Here is a 19872-nt window from a genome sequence, read left to right as displayed (position 1 = left end):
AGAATCAAGCCAAAAAGGAAAAAAAAAAGAGAGAGAGAGAGAAGAGAGACAGGGAGGAAGAGAGAAGGAAAATATCCCAAAACCGGGGGGTTTTGAGGTCGGACCCGCGGGGTGGGCACGGGGGAGGCTTTGTTAGGACAGGCGCCCGGGGCGCTCGCCCCCTCCAGCCTCCCGGACCCGGACCCGGCGGCCGCCCGCAGCCGGGAGCGGGTTTGTAGGGCTGCTTCCCGGCGTGCTGAGCCCCGGAGCGCTGCGGGCGTGTGCGCGGGGCTCGGCCGCCTCTCCCCGCCCTCCCGTCCCGCCGCCCGGAGCCCCGGGAGCGCCCCGACGGGGCGGGCGCGGCGCTTACCTGGAGCCCCGAGGTGGCGGGGCCGCGACTCGCCTCTGCTCCGGGCTCCAGCGGCGCCGGTCCTGCTGCAGCCTCTTCCCCGGGGGCGAGCAGGTTTGGAAGTCATTTCTACTTTCGGTTATCTAGCTTTATGATGGCTCCACAACACTCATACAGCTAGATAACCAAAGACAGAAACATCCCTCCGGCGGGGCTGCCGTCGGCTGCGGGGAGAGGGCACACGGCGGTGGGGGGGGGGGAGAGGGGAGGCAGAGCGGCCGGGATCTGCCAGCGGGGAGCCACAGAGGGAGAGAGAGAGGGGGGAAAAAGGGGGGAAAAAGAGAAAAAAAAAAAAAAAAAGATAAATACGAGGAGCGGAGGAGACGGAGCCGCGCTGCGGGAGCGAGCAAGGCACCGTAAGGGGCTGCGGGGAGCCGAGCCGTGCTGTGCCGAGCCGGGCAGAGCCGTGCCGAGCCGGGCAGAGCCGTGCCGAGCCGAGCCCCGCGCGGTCCCGACCCGGGCGGCAGCAGCAGCGCTCCCGCTCCCGCCCCGCCGCCCAACTTCTACTCCCCTCGCATGGTAATCGCCCCCTTTGGGAAGTGACGTCACGCGGCCCCCAGCCAATCGGCGGCCCCGCATTTAAATCCGCGCCCCCTTTTCCCGCGTTTTGGCGCCCCGGCCCCGGCCGAGCCCCCGCTGCTGGACGGGGCGGGCGGGACGGGGCGGGCTCGGCACGGCTCGGCACGGCTCGGCGCGGAGCGCAGCGGAACGCCCCCAGCTGCACCCTCCTCCCGCGGCGCCCCGGCACCCGCCTGCCCCCCGCCCGCCGCGCTTCGCCTCCCCGCCCGTGCTGGAGGAGCCGCGTTGTGGGGTGCCCCCCCCCCCCAGCCCCATAGTGCCCCCCTCGGCAACAACGAGGGGGCACGGGCGGGCAGCACCCCGGCACGGCACGGCACGGCACGGCACAGCGGACCCACCTGCAGCTAACTTCCCTCTCCTTGTCCTTCGCCCTCCCTTCGCCCTTTCCCCTCTCCCTTTCCCCGGCCTTTCCTTTTTCCCCTCCCTTCCCTTCCCCGTACATTTTCCTTCCCTTTTTCCCTCCCCTTTCCTTCTGCCTTTCCCCGGTCCCAGCACGCCGTTGCCCCCCCCCGTCCCTCACAGCCTCTCCTCCTGCAGCAGCGCCCGCCCCGTCCGGCCTCTGCACCTGGCCGGGCGTCGGGGCAGCCCGGAGGGCGCCTTCCCCGCAGCCAACGCGGGGCCGAGGAGCAGCCGGGCCGGGAATACGCCTGCGATCCCGCCCGGATCCTCTCGACACCCCTTTTTCCCCTCCGTTTTCATTATTTCCCCTCTAGGTTTTGCTCTTTCCCTCGCCGGTTCTTAGCGCGCCGTGCGTGCGGCGACGAACGCGGCGCATACAAATCCAACAGCAGCAATAAGAATAATAAAATGCCGGGAGGTAAATGTGATTATCTGGGATGCTTATCTGACCTGCCCCGCAAAAAAAAAAAAAAATAAAAATAAAAATAAAAATTGTAATCCGTCGCCGCTCCTAAACGTTGCTTTGCCTTAAATCTGAGGCTTAGCTAAAACGTGACCTGCTGCGAAACGGGGGAGCCGCGGAACGAAGCGATCGCTGCGGGAGCAGCCGCGGCTGAGCGCAGCCTGCCGGTCCCGGCAGCTCCGGCTCTCGGCGAGCTCCGCTCGGCTTCTTTATTTCTTCCTCTCCTCGCTTCCCCCCTCCCCGCCTTTCCTTTGAAAAATAATAATAATAATAATAAAATAATAAAAATTAAAAAAAAAATAAAAATAAAAATACGGGAGCTCAATTAGGCTGAAAGCTCAAAGCTCAGCCCTGGCAGCCCCTCCGCGCTCCCGGCGCGCAGCCGAGCCGAGCCGCCCTGCCTGCCTCCCGGCTGCCTTCCTCCTCCTCCCTAACGAGAAACGGGCCCGGGGGTGCCCCGGGCACCCCGACGGGGCTGCGGCGGGTGGGGAGGAATCTTTGCTCCTTCCCCAGCCCCTCGGTGCCATCCCCGCGCCCCCGAGCCGCTCGGGAGGGGGCTTGGCTGAGGTTATTCTAACCTGCCCTGGAGAGAGAGGAAAAAAAAATAAAAATAAAAATCCACTACAAATCGGATCTCCTTAATTTTCCGGCTGTGGATTTTCCCCTAATTTATTGCTGCCGTCGTTACGGTGATTGCTGCCCGTGCGTTCCCCGGCCGGGGCCGGGGAAGGTGCCCACCGGCCCCGCTCCCCGGGGCTGCCCCTCGGTGGCGGCGATACCGAGCGGTGCCCGCAGCCCGGTGCCCACGAAAGGGGCTCTCCCGGGCCGCGGCCCGGCCTCAGTTTCCCCCCGGGGGTGTCCCCGTTATCCCCCGGCCGCGGGGAGCACCGGGGGGCTGCCGGCGGCGGCGGCGATGCGGCCCCGCTCCGGTCCCGGTCCCCCTGCTGGGGTACAGGGAGCGGGCCCCCCTTTCTCCGCCGGGTAAGGGAAGGGATTTCTCTCCGCAGAAATAAATCCCGGGATTCTTCCCTGCTGCTTTTCGGCAACGCTTCGCTCGGCTCCGAGCCCCCCGCCTCGACCCGCTCCGTGCAGGCGGAGGCCCGGCACCTAGGAGAAAAACGCTGCTGGCCTTTGGGGGATTTTTTCCTACCGCTTGGGCGTTGGTTTATATATTTTTATTTTTATTATTATTATCATTTTTATTATTATTTAGGGCGCAGTTTAAGCAGGACGCGTACAAAATGGCTCCTTGGCACATCGCAAAGCAGCGGCGAGCGGAGCGGGGAGCGAGCGGGGGGCTCCGGAGGCCGCAGCGGGCAGAGCCCGGAGGCAGCCAGCGCCCGGCCTCACCTGGGGGACCGGGAGGGTCGGGGGGGGGGGGGCACCGGGATGGGGGGCACCGGGGACTGCCCTTCCCTGCACTCACAGGCAGAACAACGGGGGAAAACGACCCCCCGGGCCGCGGCCCGGTTTAGCCGAGAAGGACGGTGAAAAAAAAAGATTAAAATAATAATAATTAAAAAAAAAAAATAAAAAGCGGGGAGGTCTCCCAAACGGCCAGGCGGAGGTTCTGCCTCCCCGACGGGGCGGGGCGGGCAAGGCTCTGGCCATGGTGCTGCAGCCGCCGCCGCTCCGCGCCCGCGGAGCCTCCGCGCAAATCCCCCCGGGGGGGGCGGCGGCCCCGGAGCCCCCCGCTTTTTGTAGGGCACCCCCGAGGGCAGTGGGAGCGGGAGCGGCCGGTGCTCCCCTTCCCGCAGCCGGGCAGCCCGGCCCCGCCGGCCGCCCCTCGGAAGGGCCCCGCCGGCCGTGCCGGCCGCTTGCCGGGCGGCCCCGCGGCTCCCGAAGGCGCCCGCCCTGCCCCGAGCCCCGCTGCCTTCCCCTCTTTACGCCCCGCGCGTCTGACGTCACTTTTCTTTAATTAGGAGAAGTTATTTTTAGCCAACCTAGAGTAACCCCCCGCGCCTCGCCGCCCCGAGCCGCATCTCCTCTTAATTGTGTGTTGTTTTTTTTTTTTCTTTTCTTTTTTTCCCCTTTTTCCTCCCACAACCGGGGCTTCGCCAACTTCACGCGGAAGCGGCGGCTCCCGACGGGCGTTGAGGAAACGTGTTGCTTTGTTTAGCAATTAAAAGCCACGTCTAAAGCAGCCCCGGCGCTGAAAAGGCTCCGCCGCAGCGGCCCGGCCCCCGGCTGCTCTTTCCTGCGGCTCCCGGGGCCGGGACGAGGCGGGGAAGGGGCCGGGGTCCCGGCCGCTCCTGGCCCGGTGGGGCCGGGCACGTCGAGGGGGGGGGATCCGGGCGGGTGCAGGCTCCCAGGGCACCTGCACCGCTCCCGGTCGGGTTTCCTTAAGGCTGAGGCCTAAAATGCGTTTCACTTCCAGGGAGACACGGGAAAAATAAATAAATAAATAAATAAAAAAGCCGAGGAGATAAGAGTCCGCGGGAAAGGGAGAGAAGAGGGCAGATAGGGGAGAAAAAATGAAGTAAGAGAGAATTGAAGAAAAATTAAAAAGAGAAAGAAAAAAATGCGAAAAATAAAAGGAAAGAAAATAAAAGGGAAAAAATAAAGCGGAGATGCAGAGAGAAGCGAATGCGAAACAAAAAAAGCCTCCAGCCGCTGGCAGACCGCAGCACGGGCAGCGGCGCCCCGGTGCCGCTCTATCCGAGCAGGGGAGCGGGGCGCACGGTGCCCCGGTGCCCCCCCCGGCCCCCCCCTCCCCGCAAAGCGAGGCCCCGCAGCAGCCCCCGCTGTGCCCGGAGGAGAAATTGGGGGAGCCGGGGATTGCCCCCGGGGCCTAAAAGCTGGATGTGCCGGGAGGCTCGGCCCCGGTCAGGCGTTTTTTGCGGCGCCCACCCCTCCGGCCGGCGAGCGGGGACATTTGGGGACAATTTGGCTGCCGCCGGCACCGCTCGGCCCCGGCTCCCCGCCGCCCCGTCGGGGCACAGCCCGCCCCGTCGGGCTGCCCGGTGCCGGCCGGCCGGGGAGAGGTTGCCCGGAGCCAACTCGCCCCCGGCAGCAAAAGGTCGCCCCGTGGCCGTTCTCCCCCCGCTGGCCTCCCCCCTGCGCCTCCCCCCCCCGGCCGCCGCCGCTCGCCGCGGGCTGCTCAGCCCCGACGGGGGGGTCCGGGCCGGGGCAGGGAGCGGCGGGGGGCGGCCCGCTCCCCCGGGAGAGCCTCGCAACTTCCCCGCGGGGACCGGCCCAACTTCAGCTCCCCTTTCCCACCTCCCTTCCGTCCTCCCCCCCACCCCAGCAACCTCCTCCCGGGGCCACGTCCCCGTGTCCCCCCCCCCCCCCCCTCCCCCGCGCCCTCCAGCCCCCCGGGGGACCCCCGATGGCGGCGGCGACGCCCGGCCGCGACACTCACGCTTGCAGCCGGGGCGAGGGCAGCGGCGGCCGTCCCTGGACGAAACAGGCGGCGTTGGGGAGGGGGGGGGAGTGGGGGGGGGAAGAAGGACGGCGACCCCCCCCCCCCCCAGCCCCTCCCCGGGCGGGCGGGCAGAGGGGCGGGCAGGGCTGCCCCGGGGCGAGCAGCGACCCCCGCGGCCGCCGTCCCCTGGGGGTGGCCGGGCACGGAGCGATGGGGGCGGCTGCTGCCGGGCTCCCCGCCGTCCTCCCGGCGGCTGCCGGTGCCGGTTGTGGCTGCTGGCCGGGAGCTGCCGCCGGCGGCAGGCTCTGCCCGCACTGACGTCAGCCCGGCAGCCTCCGATTCACTCCAACCATGGCGGAGAGGAGGAGGAGGAGGAGGAGGAGGAGGAGGAGGAGGAGGAGGGAGGAGGAGGAGGAGGAGGGAGAGGGGGAGGGGAGGAGGCGGGGGAAAGGAGGGGGAGAGGAGGAGGACGGGAGGAAGGCGGCGGCGGCGGGGGTTGCTTGCTGCCAGGCTCCGGCGAGCACAGCCCGCAGCCCCTCCAGCTCGCCCCGTAATTACCCCCGGAGGATGGGGCTGCGAGGGGCAGGGGGCAGCTCCCCCCCATCCACCCCCTTATCCCCCCCTCCCAGCCCCCCCACCCCCCGGCGAGCCGCCCGCCCCCTCGGGGCCACCTTGTCCCGCTGCGGGGCTGCCGCCTCCCCCCTGCCCTGCCCGGCCGGGGGCCTCCCCTCTGCCCCCCCCCGGCGGGGCACGGAGCCCCCCGGAGCCCCCTCGAGGTGTCGCCCCCCCGGTCCCCGCAGGAGCAGAGCCCCGAGGCGAGCAGGAAGGGGCCGCGGCCGCCCCGCTGCCCAGCGCTGCCCCCGGGCTCTTTTGGCACGGCCCGGCCCGGCCCCGCTGCCGCACCGCTGTCCAAGTGCTGAAAGTCCGCACGGCTCCCCGCGGCGGGGCGGCACGGCTCGGCTCGGCACGGCTCGGCACGGCCCGGCACGGCTCGGCTCGGCTCGGCTCGGCACGGCTCGGCAGGGCACGGCAGGGCACGGCACGGCTCGGCACGGCTCGGCTCGGCACGGCACGGCTCGGCACGGCTCAGCACGGCTCGGCACGGCACGGCTCGGCACGGCTCGGCACTGCGGCCGTCGGGCAGAGCAGCACCTCGGGCTTTCCCCGGGGTGCGGCCGCGGCCCTGGCAGCGGGGGGAGAGAAAAAGGCTGAGAGTCCCTCCTGCGCCGAGCCGTGCCGGGCCGTGCCGAGCCGTGCTATCCCGCCCCGACGGCCAGGCCGAGCCGGGCGATGCTTTGCCCCGCCGGTAGCCCGGCGGCAGGCGGAGGCGAGCTGGCAGCCGTCCGGCACGGCAGGTGCCGCCTGCGCTCCTCTCCTTCCCTCTCTTCCTTCCTCTTGCTCCCCTCTCCATATTTCCCTGGCTTAATTCCCCCTTTTTATATAATTACACACGTAGCGCCTCGCCTGCAGCCTCTGCAGCAGGGAAAAAAATGTAAAATAAAACAACGACAAAAAAATAAACCACCCTCCTGGCACACCTTTACTTCGCTTCCGACCTTTTTTTTTCCTTTTTTTTTTTTTCTTTCTTTTTCCTCGTCTTCCTTCCTGCGGTTAACCCGGCTGCTGGTTTTTTATCTCGGATTGTCTCAAAGCAATGCCCCGGACCAGCTTTGGGGAGCCTCTCGCCGCCCTGGCGAGCACGCAGCCAGCCCCGGACGGGTTTTCTCTGTAGGAGAAAATAAACCGATCGAGACCGAGGGGTCTGGAAGAGCCGAACTCGCCGCCTCGCCTTTACATTGGGGTTTTTAAATTTCCCCGTTATTTTCCCTTTTTTTTTTTTTATTTTTTTTATTTTTGCGTCTGCGAGTTGCCACGAAAGGAAATATAACCCCAAACGCCACCGCCAGCAGAAACCGGAGCTCGTTGCCAAATTCCGTAGTATTTTATTTTAAAAGCAATTAAGTAACACCATAAAAAGCGTCTTCTCCTCTTCCCGGGGAGTGTAAGAAATCCTTTTGCTCACCCAGAGTCGAAACCTAATGGCATTGTCGTTAAACACGAAAAGGAGAATATTAAGAAATTGCAACACTCCCTCCAGAGCGCTCCCCCCCTCCCCAGTTTATTTGCCCTAATAATTAATTCACAAGAGCTTAACTTCGGTGTAACCCTGGCGGTCTTTTCATTAAAAAATCCCCGCGTTTCCTATTGAATTAGCTCTGCTCCATTGTCGCTGAAATGAAGACGCCAAACCAACTTTTACCCTGAGCATTTTCTCACCAGCCCAAAGAAAAGTCTCTCCCCTTTTTCTTTTCTCCGATTTTTTTTTTTCTTTAATTCAAGCACCCAGGCGATGGACGTGTCCTGCAATTTAACTACTTTCAAATTCTTTGTTCGGGTCCCACTGGGGCTCTATTGTCACCCTATTGAGAGAGCTTATTGCCAAGTCAAGCCTGAGTGAATTGAGACACGCACGGGAGGAGCCCGGGGCTGGGAGCGGGCTCCGGGGGCTGCTCCTCCCGGGGGACCCCGGCCCAGCCCCGACGGACGGGGCAGGGTGCGGGGCACGGGCTGCCCGCAGCCCCCGGCACCACCGCCACCGCCTGTCCCCCCCCGGCCGCTTCCAACCTCCCCCCGGCCCTAAGACGGAGCCCGCAGCCCCTCCAGGGCCCTGCCCCGCGATGGGGAAGGGGACGGGGATGGGGCAGGCCCGGCTGTGCCCCCCCCCTTGCTCCCCAGCCCCCGGTTCCTTCGCGAACCCGCAGCGCCGGCACCGCCCGTGCCCGCAGCTCCGGGCGGAGGGGACTTACCTCGGGTGCCAGCCTCCTCCCCCGCCGGCTCGCCCCTAGTCCCAGAAAAAAAAATAAAAAAATAAAAATAAAGGGGGTTCTGGGGGGGTCTTCCTCCCCTGCCAGCCCCCCCGGCCCCTCGGCTCGGAGCCGGCTCCCGGCCGCCTCCCCTCGCCCTCGCCCTCGCTCACTTTCGGAGCTCCGGGGCTGGTCTCCCGAGCAGGAAAAAGAGGGGGCTGCTTTTCTTTTCCCTATTGCTGCCCCCCTCCCGCTCCCCCCAGGCTGGCAAGGGGGGTGCGAGCTGCGGGGAAGTGTCGTGTCAGGAGAAAAGGCGCCGGGAGCGCGGTGCCGGGCACGGATTCCCACGTAAGCCCGTACGTCACCTATAAAATGCCCATTTCTCGGCTCCTGGAGAGGCGGCACAAGCCCCTCTCTGCCCGGGGAGATGCTGCGCGCCTCGGCAGCCGGCTCCCTCCTCCCGCGGCCCCCCCACGGCCGCCCCCCGAACCGGGGGGCGAAGGCAGAACCGGGGGGTGCCGGGGGGCAGCGGCCGCTTCTCCGCCTCCCTCTCCTAAAGAAACGCGTGGCCCCGCTCTGTCCCCCCCTAAAAATAACCCCAAACGCCCTCCCGGAGCCCTCCGCACACCCCCCCCCCCCCCCACCCCCGGTGCCCTTCTCTGGAAGGGTCCGGGGCTCCCGCACCGGCCGCCCCCTCGACGTGGCGTTCCCCCGGGGCCGTGCCCCCGGCGACTGGCGAGCCCTTGACCCCTGGCCCCGGCGGCCGGGGGGCGGTGGGGTTAAACAAAGTCCCGCCGCCGCCCCATTGTGCGGCCCGCAGCCCCCAGCCCCGCCGGCGGCAGCTCCGTGCCCGGCCCCGACGGGGCGCGCAGGGCTGCGGGCTTCCGACGGGCAGACAAAGGGCCCGGGGGGGAAATCCCCCCTGCCGCCCTGCCCCGGCTTGTGCCTGCATCCCCACCGGCCCCGGCCCCGGGGAAATTCCTGCGGGCGTTTTCCCAATTTATCTTTATTAGTAGTATTTTTTCCCCCCCCTCCGCGCGTTAGGAATCGGCGGTGGCGGCGGCGTTTCGGGGAGAATTTATTTCATTTATTTCTTTTTTTTCGTTTGAGGAGGGAGCGATTTTTTTTTAGTGGGGTGATTTCTTTTTTTTTTTTTTTTTTTAATTTTGTTTTTTCGACCGTGATAGAAATAACCAGAGCGGAGACCGCACAGAAGATCGGCGTGAAAACAAAGCACCGCAGGGGAGGACGAGACCCCCCCCGCGCGGTGTATGTCGCGCCGGTCGCGATAGCGGCGCAATTGCGGACACAAAGAGGGGCCCAGGGCGCACGCCCGAAGCTCAGCCTCGCCTTCCTCCGAGCGGGCTGCAGGGGCCGGGGCTGTCCCCGTGTCCCCGCACAGCTCCGTGCCAGGAGCCGCCGGTCCCCGGGCAGGTGACACCGTCCTGTCCCGGCCCGGCCCGGCCCCGACCGGCCCCCGCGCTGCCGTCGGGGCTGGTGCTGGGAGCCGGGGCTTTGTCCCCGCTCTGCCCCGGCCCTCGGAGCGCTCCGCGGGGATCCGAGGATCGGGGGCAGGGTCCCCGGTGCCTCCCCCCGGCGCCCTGCGGGGGAGCGGAGCGGGGACGGAGCCGTCGGACAGCGGAGGGACGGCGCCCCGACGGCCCCGGCCCCGGCCCCGGCCCCTGCCCCGGGTGAGCGGCCCGGAGCGGCCGCCAGCAGCGGGACCGCAGCGACACCTGGTGGCTCGGCTCGGCTCGGCTCGGCTCGGCTTGGTTTGGCACGGCCTGGCACGGCACCAGACGGCACGGACGCCCTGCGGCACGGCTTAACCCGGCGCAGCACGGCTCGGCACGGCCCGGCACGGCTCGGCACGCCGCAGTGCTCCGGCTCAGGAGCCACCTTCCCAGCCCCATCGCTTCCATAAAAACCCTTATAGGGCCAGGGAGCCTGCTCCCACCTGCCCTGTCCCCTGTCCCCTTGCACCCTCGGGTCCCCCTCTGCCTCCCGTAGCACCCGCGGTCCCCCGGGGCTCTCGGCCGCCCTGTCCCTCGCCGCGCCGTCCCCACCAGTGCCACGCAGCCTGGTGACGGGGACCCCAGTGCCACGCTCAGCCAGTGCCCAGCTCCCACCCGTGCAGCCCCACGGCCCTCAACCAAGCTGGGTCGGGCGATGGGGTCCTGGGGGCGTCCCGCTGCGTGCCAAGCTGCCCCCAGGCGTCAGAGCTGGGAGGTTTTGGGGTGCCCTCGTGGAGCACTTCTGGTGGCTGTGAGCACCCCGTAAGCGTCGGATGGGGGCAAAAAGGTGAGAAAAGCAGCGCCCGGGGTGGGGCTGTGCCCCCTGCCAGCCCCCCCGGCTGTGCCCCTGGGGTGCCCCAGCAGCCCCTGCCCCGCTGCTGTTACAGACACGGGTGATCCCACAGATTCCCCCGCAGAGTCAGCAGCCGCCTTTTTTCGCGCTGCTTTTAAATAAAGGAGCAAAACGCACGGAGCGCTCGGGGCAATAACAGGGGCGGGGAGGCACCAGGAGCCCCGGGGCACCGCAGCTTTAGGCTCCCCTACAGCCACGCCTGGGGGGAAGCCCTGCGTCCCCTGTGCCTGCCCCGTTTGATTTTCTTGTAGATCCCGAAGAAAAGAAGCAGGGAGGGGCAAAAATAAAATGATCAGCCTGATTTTTCAGGCGGATTTCTCTACGACCGCGGCAGGACTCGAACCTGCAATCTTCTGATCCGAAGTCAGACGCCTTATCCATTAGGCCACGCGGCCGCCTCTACCAGGCGCTCCCCGCGCGCCCCCCTGACTGCACCACCGCCGGGCCGTGCGATGTGCGCGGGGGCGGGGGGGGGGGGGAGGGGGCCGGGCAGCGCCGAGCGGCGTGGGGACGTCAGCGGCAGCCGGAAGCTCCCCCGCGCTGCTCCCGGTTGGTTCCGCCCGCGGGACGGGGCCGGGCGGCGCGCGCTGGGCCCAGGTGGGCGCGTGCGGGGCGGGGCGGCGGGAGCGGGGTGCGCGTGTGCGGGGGGGGTTGCACGCCCGGGGGGGGGCGGGTGTGCACGTCTATGGGGGGTTGTGCGGCTGTGGGAGGGTTTGCACGCCTGTGGGGGGGGTTACACGCGTGCAAGGAGTTTGCACGCCTATGGGGGGGGTTACACGCGTGCAAGGAGTTTGCACGCCTATGGGGGGGCTTGCACGCGTGCAAGGAGTTTGCACGCCTATGGGGGGGGTTGCACGCGTGCAAGGAGTTTGCACGCCTATGGGGGGGGTTGCACGCGTGCAAGGAGTTTGCACGTCTATGGGGGGGCTTGCACGCGTGCAAGGAGTTTGCACGCCTGCCGGGGGGGTTGCACGTCTACAGGGGGGTTTGCACGCGGGCAAGGGGTTTGGATGCCTGCGGGGGGCTTGCACGCGTGCAAGGGGGTTTGCATGTCTATAGGGGGTTGCACGCGTGCAAGGGGGGGTTGCATGTCTGTAGGGGGTTGCACGCGTGCAAGGGGGGGGGGGGGGGCGTTGCACGTCCATGGGGGGCTTGCATGCGTGCAAGGGGTTTGCACGCCGGCGAGGGGTTGCTCTCCCGCCGGGGGCGTTGCACTTCTGCAGGGGGGTTTGCACACCTGCCGGGGGTTTGCGCCCCTGCGGGGTGGATGCGCGGCTGCGGGAGGTGCGGGCGCGGGCTCCCAGGGCCGTGCACGCCCGCAGGCGGGCTGCGTGGGGCGGTGCGCGAAGTAACGCCCAGAGGTGGGAGGGCGCGCGCCTGCAGCGGGCTGTGCACGGCCCAGGGGGGGCCGCACGCCGCCTCGAGCGGCCCGGCCGCGCGTGCCGCAGCCGCCGTCGGGGCTGTCCCGCGAGGGGCCGAGCGGTGCCGAGCTCACCTCCTGCCGCTGCTCCTCCCGCAGGGCCCTGCGGCCAGAGGCCCCCGCAGCGGGCACCATGCGGCGTGCGCTGCGGCGAGGCCGGGCGCTGCACCCCAGCAGCGTGCCCCGGAGCTGCGCCTCCAGCTCCTTCGCCGGCCACCCGCTGCCGGAGGGCGCGGCTGAGGACGCAGAGAAGGGCCAGCGCCGCGTGAACCCCCTCAACATCCAGATGCTGTCCCGCAGCCTGCACGAGCAGATCTTCCGCGGGGCCCGGGTGGGCTACTCAGAGGCGGCCGTGCGGCGCAGCGTGGAGCACCTGCGGCGCCACGACCTGTGGGGCAAGGAGACCTCGGCGCTGCCCGACGTGGAGCTGCGCCTGCCCCGCATGTACGGGGACAACATCGACGAGCATTTCCGCCTGCTGGCCCAGAAGCAGAGCCTGCCCTACCTGGAGGCTGCCGAGGAGCTGCTGCGCTGCCGGCTGCCCCCCGCGCCCCCCAGCTGGGCCTGGCAGCTCGGCTGGACCCGCTACGGCCCCGACGGCCGGCCGGAGCCCGTCGACTTCCCCCGGGATCGGGCGGTGGTGCTGGACGTGGAGGTGTGCCTGGCCGACGGGCAGTGCCCCACGCTGGCGGTCGCGGTCTCGCCGCACGCCTGGTGAGATGCCGGGGGGGGGGTTTGGGTCCCCTGTGGGTCTCGGTGCGCAGCCCCTGAGTCGTTTTGACGGCCGTGTGCCCCGCAGGTACTCGTGGTGCAGCAGGAGGCTGCTGGAGCAGCGCTACTCCTGGTCCAGCCGCCTGACCCTGGCGGACCTCATCCCGCTGGAGAGCGCGGCGGGCGCCGGCTGCGCCGGGCGGCAGGACTGGCCGGAGCGCGTGGTGGTGGGGCACAACGTGGCCTTCGATCGGGCGTTCATCAAGGAGCAGTACCTCATCCAGGTGCCCTGTCCCCTGGTGGCTCATCCTGCCCGCCTTGCTCCTCTGGTTGCGTGTAACGAGGGCTGGGCGCGACCCGTGCCGATGCTTCGTGCTGGCACCTGGGGTCTGCTTCCCAGATAATTTGTGTCCGCTCTTCGGGGTGGTTTTGGCAGTGCTGTTATGCACAAGTGGCCCCGGGTTGCGCTCACCTTGTTTGGCAGCGCCAGCCCCGTGCCTTGCATTTGTCCCCCGCACGAGGGGCCGTAGTGGGAAGGATTTACTGGGAGGTGCTCGTGTGTCCTGTGAGGTTATCACAAGCTCCGAGGTGGCCACGGGCAGCTCCGTGCCCTCAGGAGAGGGGTGCTGGGAGGCAAAGCTTGGCCCCGGCACAAGCAGCCTGAGCGAGGCCTCGCAGCTCAGCAGTTTCGCAGCACGTTTCTCCTCCAGCATGCCCGGCACCACCTCTCCTCTCTCCTGGCAGGGCTCCCGGGTGCGTTTCCTGGACACCATGAGCATGCACATGGCCATCTCGGGGCTGACGGGCTTCCAGCGCAGCCTCTGGATGGCCGCGAAGCACGGCAAGAGGAAGGGGCTGCAGCAGGTCAAGCAGCACATCAAGAAGACGCGCAGCAAAGCCGAGGGGCCGGCGGTGAGTGCGGGGCCGCGCCGCTGCCCGCCTCCTGCGCCCGGGGGTGCCCAGGGATTTTGGGGCGGCTCTGCTGGGCGAATCGCTCCCAGCGCCGTCCAGACGGGCACGGGCTAAAAGAAAATAAAATAACGCGGTTGTCTTCTGCACCCACCAGGTCACGGCGTGGGACTGGGTGCACGTCAGCAGCATCAACAACCTGGCGGACGTGCACGCGCTCTACGTGGGCGGGGAGCCCCTGGAGAAGGAGGCGCGGGAGCTGTTTGTGAAGGGGACCATGGCCGACATCAGGGATCACTTTCAGGTGCGGGCGGTGATGCTGGGCATGGGAGCGGGGCGGGAGGAGCTGTGGGGTGCTTCCCGTCTCGGTGCAAGGGCTTTGGGCCCGCGTGTGAGCCGTGCAGGGGGCCGTGGGTCCCTCCTGCTCCCGGTGACGCCGTGCCGTGCCCCCAGGACCTGATGTCGTACTGCGCCCGCGATGTCCGGGCCACCCACGAGGTGTTCCAGGAGCAGCTGCCGCTCTTCATGGAGAGGTGAGGGGTCCCGGCTGGAGGCGGGGGCTCCGTGGGTCTGCTGGGGACGGGATGCGGCTGATCCGTCCCTGGGGAGGCCGGGAGGGTGCTGAGCCCCGTTCCAGGGGGCTCTCGGCCCCGTCTGTGGGTGAGAAGGAGCAGGCAGCCGTTGGAGCTGCGATCTGCTGCTTGGGGGGCAGCTTCCCTCCGGGAGGAACCTAATTCGGGGCTGCCTGGGGCTGCAGGTGCCCCCACCCCGTGACGTTCGCAGGGATGCTGGAGATGGGGGTGTCCTACCTGCCGGTCAACGGCAACTGGCAGAGGTACCTGGACGACGCCCAGGGCACCTACGAGGAGCTGCAGAAGGAGATGAAGAAGTCCCTGATGAACCTGGCCAACGACGCCTGCCAGCTGCTGCACGGGGACAGGTACCACGGCCAGCCGAGGGGAGGGCGCGGCGCCGTGCCCCCACCCATGGGTGCTGGAGCACGGCCACGGCGTGCCGGCAGGTACAAGGAGGACCCCTGGCTGTGGGACCTGGAGTGGGACACGCAGGAGTTTAAGCAGAAGAAACCCCCGAGGAAGAAGAAGGATCAGAAGGTGAACGGCGGCGAAGCCTCCGGGGCAGGATTGGCGCAGGAGTGGCAGGAAGGTGAGCGCAGGGGGGGCTCGGGGGGGACCCGGGGCTCGAGGGATGCTCAGCCCCAGGCCACCCCCCGTGCCCTGCCAGACCCCGGCCCCCCCAGCGAGGATGAGGAGCTGAAAGCAGCCCCCGAGGGCGGTGCCCTCCTGCAGCGCCTGAAGGACACGGTCACGCTGCAGCCCAAGAAGCTGCAGCATCTCCCCGGCCACCCGGGGTGAGTTGGGGACCGCGGGGGTGGCCGGGGGGGCTCGCTCCGCGCTCCCTGTCCCATCGCCACCCCCCCGTGTCACCCCCCCCCCAGGTGGTACCGCAAGCTGTGCCCGCGCCTGGAGGAGGAGGGCTGGGTGCCGGGGCCCAGCCTCATCAGCCTGCAGATGAGGGTGACCCCCAAGCTGATGCGCCTGGCCTGGGACGGGTTCCCCCTGCACTACTCGGAGAAGCACGGCTGGGGCTACCTGGTGCCGGGGCGGCAGGACAACCTGCCGGCAGCCCCCCCGGAGACTGAGGGTCCCGTGTGCCCCCACAGGTGAGGGGGATGCTGGGGGCGCTCCGTGGGGGCTCTCCTGCGGCGCGTGGCCGCGTCCTCATCGTGGCTCCGTGGCTACAGGGCGATCGAGCAGCTGTGCCGGCAGCACCGGCTGGAGAAGGGCCGGGAGCAGCCCCCGGAGGAGGCGAGCGTGGAGGACGAGCTGCTGGTGATGGACGGCAGCAGCATGTGGCAGAAGGTGACGGGCTGGGGGGGGGCCCCGCTGGGAGGAGGCTTCCTGGTGCCGGGGCTGGGCTTTTTTCCAATGCACCCGTAAAAACCAGCAGTGAGAAAACCTCTTTAATAAGGTGCCTAACCTGGTCCTTTTGGGGCGGCCCCTCTCTGCCGCAGGTGGAGGAGCTGAGCCAGCTGGAGGGGGACGTGGGCAGGGCGGACCAGAGCTTGGTGCAGGTAAACGGGCTTTGCTGCGGGGATGGGACCGTGCATCCATCCCCGTTTCCTCGATTTCCCCCCCTGCTCCGTGCTGGGGGCTCCCAGCGAGTGCCTGCGCGGAGCAGGAGGGCCCTGTGCCCCCCACGCCTCGTGTCACCGGCTGCAGGAGGAGGGGGACGAGCGGTGCGAGCTGGTGGAGGCGGACAGCCGGCCCTCGTACCACCACGGCAATGGGCCCTACAACGACGTCGACGTCCCCGGGTGCTGGTTCTTCAAGCTGCCCCACAAGGCAAGGCGGGGGCTTGGTGCTGAGCCCTCCCCAGCAAATGGGGCTGCATCGCCCTGCCCCGTGGCCCGGCTCCCCCCTAATGTCCTGCTCTCTCTTCCAATATCCTTAATCCCTTCCCGGCGGGCATGAGGGCTCACGGGGCTGTGCTGACGCCGAGTGGTGGCACGCTGAGCCCCAAAATCTCTTTGCTGCTAAAGGACGGGAACGCTAACAACGTCGGGAGCCCCTTTGCCAAGGATTTCCTGCCCCGCATGGAGGACGGCACCCTGCGGGCTGCCGTGGGACGCACCCACGGGACGAGAGCCCTGGAGATCAACAAGATGATCTCCTTCTGGAGGAACGCTCACAAGCGGATCAGGTGAGCAGCCCCGGCCCGATTGCCACCTTCCCACACGTCTCAGAGTACGTATATGTGTGTCTGAGTCCCTACGGGTGCTCAGAGCTTGTATTGGTGCTGTAGACGTGTAGCCACGGGTGCTCAGCACCCTATATGCCCTTATGTGCCTCCGCAGCTCGCAGATGGTGGTGTGGCTGAAGAAAGGGGAGCTGCCTCGCGCCGTGACAAGGTATGGAGGGGAACGGATGGTGCCGGGAGGGCTGCGTCGGGCTGGGGCTCACCCTTTGCCCCTGTCCCAGGCACCCGGACTACAACGAGGAGGACGACTACGGAGCCATCCTGCCGCAGGTGGTGACCGCGGGCACCATCACCCGGCGGGCCGTGGAGCCCACGTGGCTGACAGCCAGCAATGCCCGGGTACGGCTGCGCTCGGGGGATTTTGGGGCACGGCAAGGGGGGCGTCTGTGTGGTTTTGGGGTGGCAGGTGTGTTCTGTATGGGAAGACGGAGCTGGGGAAGGTGGGAGCCGTGCTGGGATGCGGGAGGGGGAGGAAGAGGAGGGGGAGGAAGGCTGTCCTCATGCTGCAGAGGAGGAGGGGGCGTTGCACGGGGTATGCTGAGCTGGGCACCCCGTCCCCCAGGCCGACCGCGTGGGCAGCGAGCTGAAAGCCATGGTCCAGGTGCCACCCGGCTACTCCCTGGTGGGCGCGGACGTGGACTCCCAGGAGCTCTGGATAGCCGCCATCCTGGGCGAGGCGCACTTCGCCGGCATGCACGGTGAGCGGGGCGCCCCCCGGTGGGGCGTCAGCACCCCCAAAACGCTCGGCATTCAGCCCCTTCCTTCCTCCTCGCCGCAGGGTGCACGGCCTTCGGCTGGATGACCCTGCAGGGGAAGAAGAGCAACGGGACGGACCTGCACAGCAAGACGGCCGCCACGGTGGGCATCAGCCGGGAGCACGCCAAAGTCTTCAACTACGGGCGCATCTACGGGGCCGGGCAGCCCTTCGCCGAGCGCCTGCTGATGCAGTTCAACCACCGGCTGACGCAGGAGCAGGCGCGTGAGAAAGCCCAGCAGATGTACGCGGTCACCAAGGGCATCCGCAGGTGGGTGCTGCCCCGGGGGCTGCAGGGTGCGTGGGGACGGTGTCCCCGTGGGACCTGGCTGTGGGTTACCCCCGCCTGGATGTTGCTGCCCAGGTTTCATCTGAGCGAGGAGGGCGAGTGGCTGGTGAAGGAGCTGGACCTGGCTGTGGACAGGGCGGAAGATGGCTCGGTGTCAGCCCGGGATGTCCACCGGCTCCAGAGGGAAGCTGCGAGAAAGTGAGATGCTGTGACCCCAGACGGTGTTCGTGGGACAGGGGCGTGAGGCGGGGAAGGCCACGGCTGGTGGGCAAAAAAGGGGCCGGATGGTCCCAGCTGTCTCAGGTCCTTGTCCATGGGACTGGGGTGCTCCCAGTCTCTCCCAGTGTGTGAGCAGCAGCAGACGGCTGCGGGGGCTCCCCCGGCTGCCCCCAAACCAGAAGAGGGTGTCTGAGACTCCAGCAAACCCGCCTTCTGCCCCGACAGGTCCCGAAGGAAGAAGAAGTGGGACGTGGTGGGCCACCGGTTGTGGGCTGGAGGCACCGAATCCGAAATGTTCAACAAGCTGGAGAGCATCGCCTTGTCCTCCTCGCCGCAGACCCCGGTGCTGGGCTGCCACATCAGCAGGGCGCTGGAGCCCGCCGTGGCCAAGGGGGAGGTGAGGCCGGGGCTCGGTGCTGCTGTGGCGAACCCCAGCTCTGCCCTCCTGAGGTGTGGGAAACCCTGCGAACCCCTCGGAGCCGCAGAAGAAACCCGTAGGTGTTGGGTCCTGTCCCCCTTTTCTCTATCTGTGTGCCAGGGGAAACACAGGAACCCTGACTGAACAGCCTTCGCCTCTGAGAGGAACGGGCCCAGGCCCCGAGCGTTTCTCAGAGCATTTCTCTGGGCATTTCTCCTCATGTTTCTCACAGCATTTCTCCTGGTGTTTCTCCACGTGTTTCTCTGAGCAGCATTTCTGCGTTTCCTCTCCCCAGTTTCTGACCAGCAGAGTGAACTGGGTGGTGCAGAGCTCGGCCGTCGACTACCTGCACCTCATGCTGGTCTCCATGAAGTGGCTCTTCGAGGAGTTCGACATCAACGGGCGCTTCTGCATCAGCATCCACGACGAGGTGCGCTACCTGGTCCAGGAGCAGGACCGCTACCGGGCGGCCCTGGCCCTGCAGATCACCAACCTGCTGACACGGTGAGCTGGGGGGCTGAGGGAGAGAGACGGGGCCAGGAGAGAGATGTGGGGCTGGGACCCCTCCCGGGGCCAATCCTGAGCACGTCTCCTCCCGTTACGCGGGGCTGTGGCTCCCGTCAGCTCTACACAATGCCCTTCCCCGTGCTTTATGGCATGTGGTTTGTAGAGGAGTTGGCCGAAAGCAGAGCTATTTTCTGCCGGGCTGAGGTAAGGATACAGCAAACAGCTTTTCTGTGCCCAGGCAGCGTTCGCAGCGGGGGAAGCCGCCCTGATGTTTGTGCCTTTATCCCAGCTATTGCGAGCACAGGGCTTCCTGCTGGGAAAATCCAACATCTGCTCTGCGTGGGAGGATTAGGCAGGAGTGAAGGGCTGGGTTTGTCCTTTCTTCCTAGGAGGCTGAACCTGGCGGTGCCGCGTTCCTCCCACCGCTCCTGTGGCACTCCTTGCCCCTCCCGCTGCCCGGCGCTTACAAAGCACTTTGTCTTCCAGCCGCTGACTGACATGGGTGCAAAGCAATCTGTGCCGAGGGCTGCCCGGTGTTTTGCGAGGCCGCCTTTGTTCCAGCCGAACCTGCGGCTGATCAAAGCCCCCCGCGTGCAGTAAGAGGAGAGCTGGCTGAGCGTGCGAGAAGTTAGCAGGCTCGCTCTAACTTTTAAGTGGTGGCTGGTTTCTGCCTTTCAAAAAAAGGCCACGGAGTTCTTTCCCCAGCGGAGAACCAGCGGTGCTCGTGGTGAAAGAAAAGGCTGGGCAATAAGCTTCTCCATTAAGCAACCTCCCTGGCTTTTTTTTTTTTTTTTTCCTTTTCCCCAAGGGGTGCTGCCTACAAGGAATTTTCTGCTGCCTGGGACCCGATGGGACATAATTTGGCGCCCCTGTTCTGTCCCCTGCAGGGCTGTGCCACGCTGCCTGCTGCAGCCCAGGTGTGACGGAGCCGCGTGCGGTGTGGCACGGCCCCACTTGCTCTCCTTGTGGTTCCAGGTGCATGTTTGCCTACAAGCTGGGCCTCCAGGACCTGCCGCAGTCGGTGGCCTTCTTCAGCGCCGTGGATGTTGACCGGTGCTTAAGGAAGGAGGTGACCATGAACTGCGTGACTCCGTCAAACCCCACGGGGATGGAGAAGAAATACGGCATCCCTGAAGGTGAGCAGCAAGCAGCCCTTCGAGCGCCATCCCCTATAAAAGCTGGAGGCCCTACAGGAGCCGCACTGCTGCTGGAGGTAGAGCCCTTCCCCAGGGGCTCATCCCTTCAGCCCCAGCGCCTCAGGCCCCTACACCCTGGTGCCAGCCCCTCTGCCTTGCTCCCCTTTCTCAGTGCCCGAGCAGTTTGTGCTGCTGCTTCCACCTATTTCTGATAAAGAACTCAGGGGCTGGCTCTGTTAGCCCGTGCACAGGTTCGCTTTGTGCCCCTCAGAGGGAGATGCGCTTTCCTCTAGTCTTTTAAATACAGCCCAAGATGGACTTGTTCCCTCTCTGAAATGAGATAGCTCTACGGTTGTGTATATTTTAT

At 66.9% G+C, this 19872-nt stretch overlaps 2 protein-coding genes and 1 non-coding gene across 13 annotated transcripts in view; 1 reads left to right on the top strand and 2 right to left on the bottom strand.

Annotated features, from left to right (window-relative positions):
* LOC136791684 (uncharacterized) overlaps positions 1-1747 on the bottom strand; it is a 35919-nt gene extending 34172 nt beyond the window's left edge. For 10 of the 11 annotated variants that reach the window (XR_010834176.1, XR_010834177.1, XR_010834173.1 and 7 more), the window contains exon 1: positions 350-1747. Coding sequence is in view for 2 of the 11 variants with exons in the window: in XM_067003761.1 (XP_066859862.1) it covers positions 350-455 (106 nt within the window). In the remaining 9 variants the exon portion in view is untranslated. The remainder of the gene's footprint in view (positions 1-349) is intronic. The other variant, XM_067003763.1, reaches the window with a different exon arrangement.
* An 8939-nt stretch (positions 1748-10686) lies between these two features.
* TRNAR-UCG (transfer RNA arginine (anticodon UCG)) lies at positions 10687-10759 on the bottom strand. Its single transcript has one exon. It is a non-coding gene; the product is annotated as a tRNA-Arg (tRNA).
* Positions 10760-10868: 109 nt separating this feature from the next.
* The window catches only part of POLG (DNA polymerase gamma, catalytic subunit), a 10606-nt gene continuing 1602 nt past the window's right edge, over positions 10869-19872 (top strand). The window contains exons 1-22 of the mRNA XM_067003615.1: positions 10869-10961; positions 11884-12498; positions 12584-12779; positions 13240-13407; positions 13562-13708; positions 13858-13937; positions 14162-14344; positions 14426-14568; positions 14647-14773; positions 14861-15085; positions 15167-15284; positions 15437-15496; positions 15645-15767; positions 15965-16125; positions 16280-16333; positions 16404-16521; positions 16745-16880; positions 16961-17207; positions 17301-17423; positions 17670-17841; positions 18158-18366; positions 19345-19505. Of these exons, the coding sequence (XP_066859716.1) occupies positions 11918-12498; positions 12584-12779; positions 13240-13407; positions 13562-13708; positions 13858-13937; positions 14162-14344; positions 14426-14568; positions 14647-14773; positions 14861-15085; positions 15167-15284; positions 15437-15496; positions 15645-15767; positions 15965-16125; positions 16280-16333; positions 16404-16521; positions 16745-16880; positions 16961-17207; positions 17301-17423; positions 17670-17841; positions 18158-18366; positions 19345-19505 (3532 nt within the window). The 5' untranslated portion in view covers positions 10869-10961; positions 11884-11917. The remainder of the gene's footprint in view (positions 10962-11883; positions 12499-12583; positions 12780-13239; positions 13408-13561; positions 13709-13857; positions 13938-14161; positions 14345-14425; positions 14569-14646; positions 14774-14860; positions 15086-15166; positions 15285-15436; positions 15497-15644; positions 15768-15964; positions 16126-16279; positions 16334-16403; positions 16522-16744; positions 16881-16960; positions 17208-17300; positions 17424-17669; positions 17842-18157; positions 18367-19344; positions 19506-19872) is intronic.

Source organism: Anser cygnoides, chromosome 11 (assembly GCF_040182565.1).
Source record: "Anser cygnoides isolate HZ-2024a breed goose chromosome 11, Taihu_goose_T2T_genome, whole genome shotgun sequence".
NCBI lineage: Eukaryota > Metazoa > Chordata > Aves > Anseriformes > Anatidae > Anser > Anser cygnoides.
This window is presented reverse-complemented; position numbering and strand designations above follow the sequence as displayed.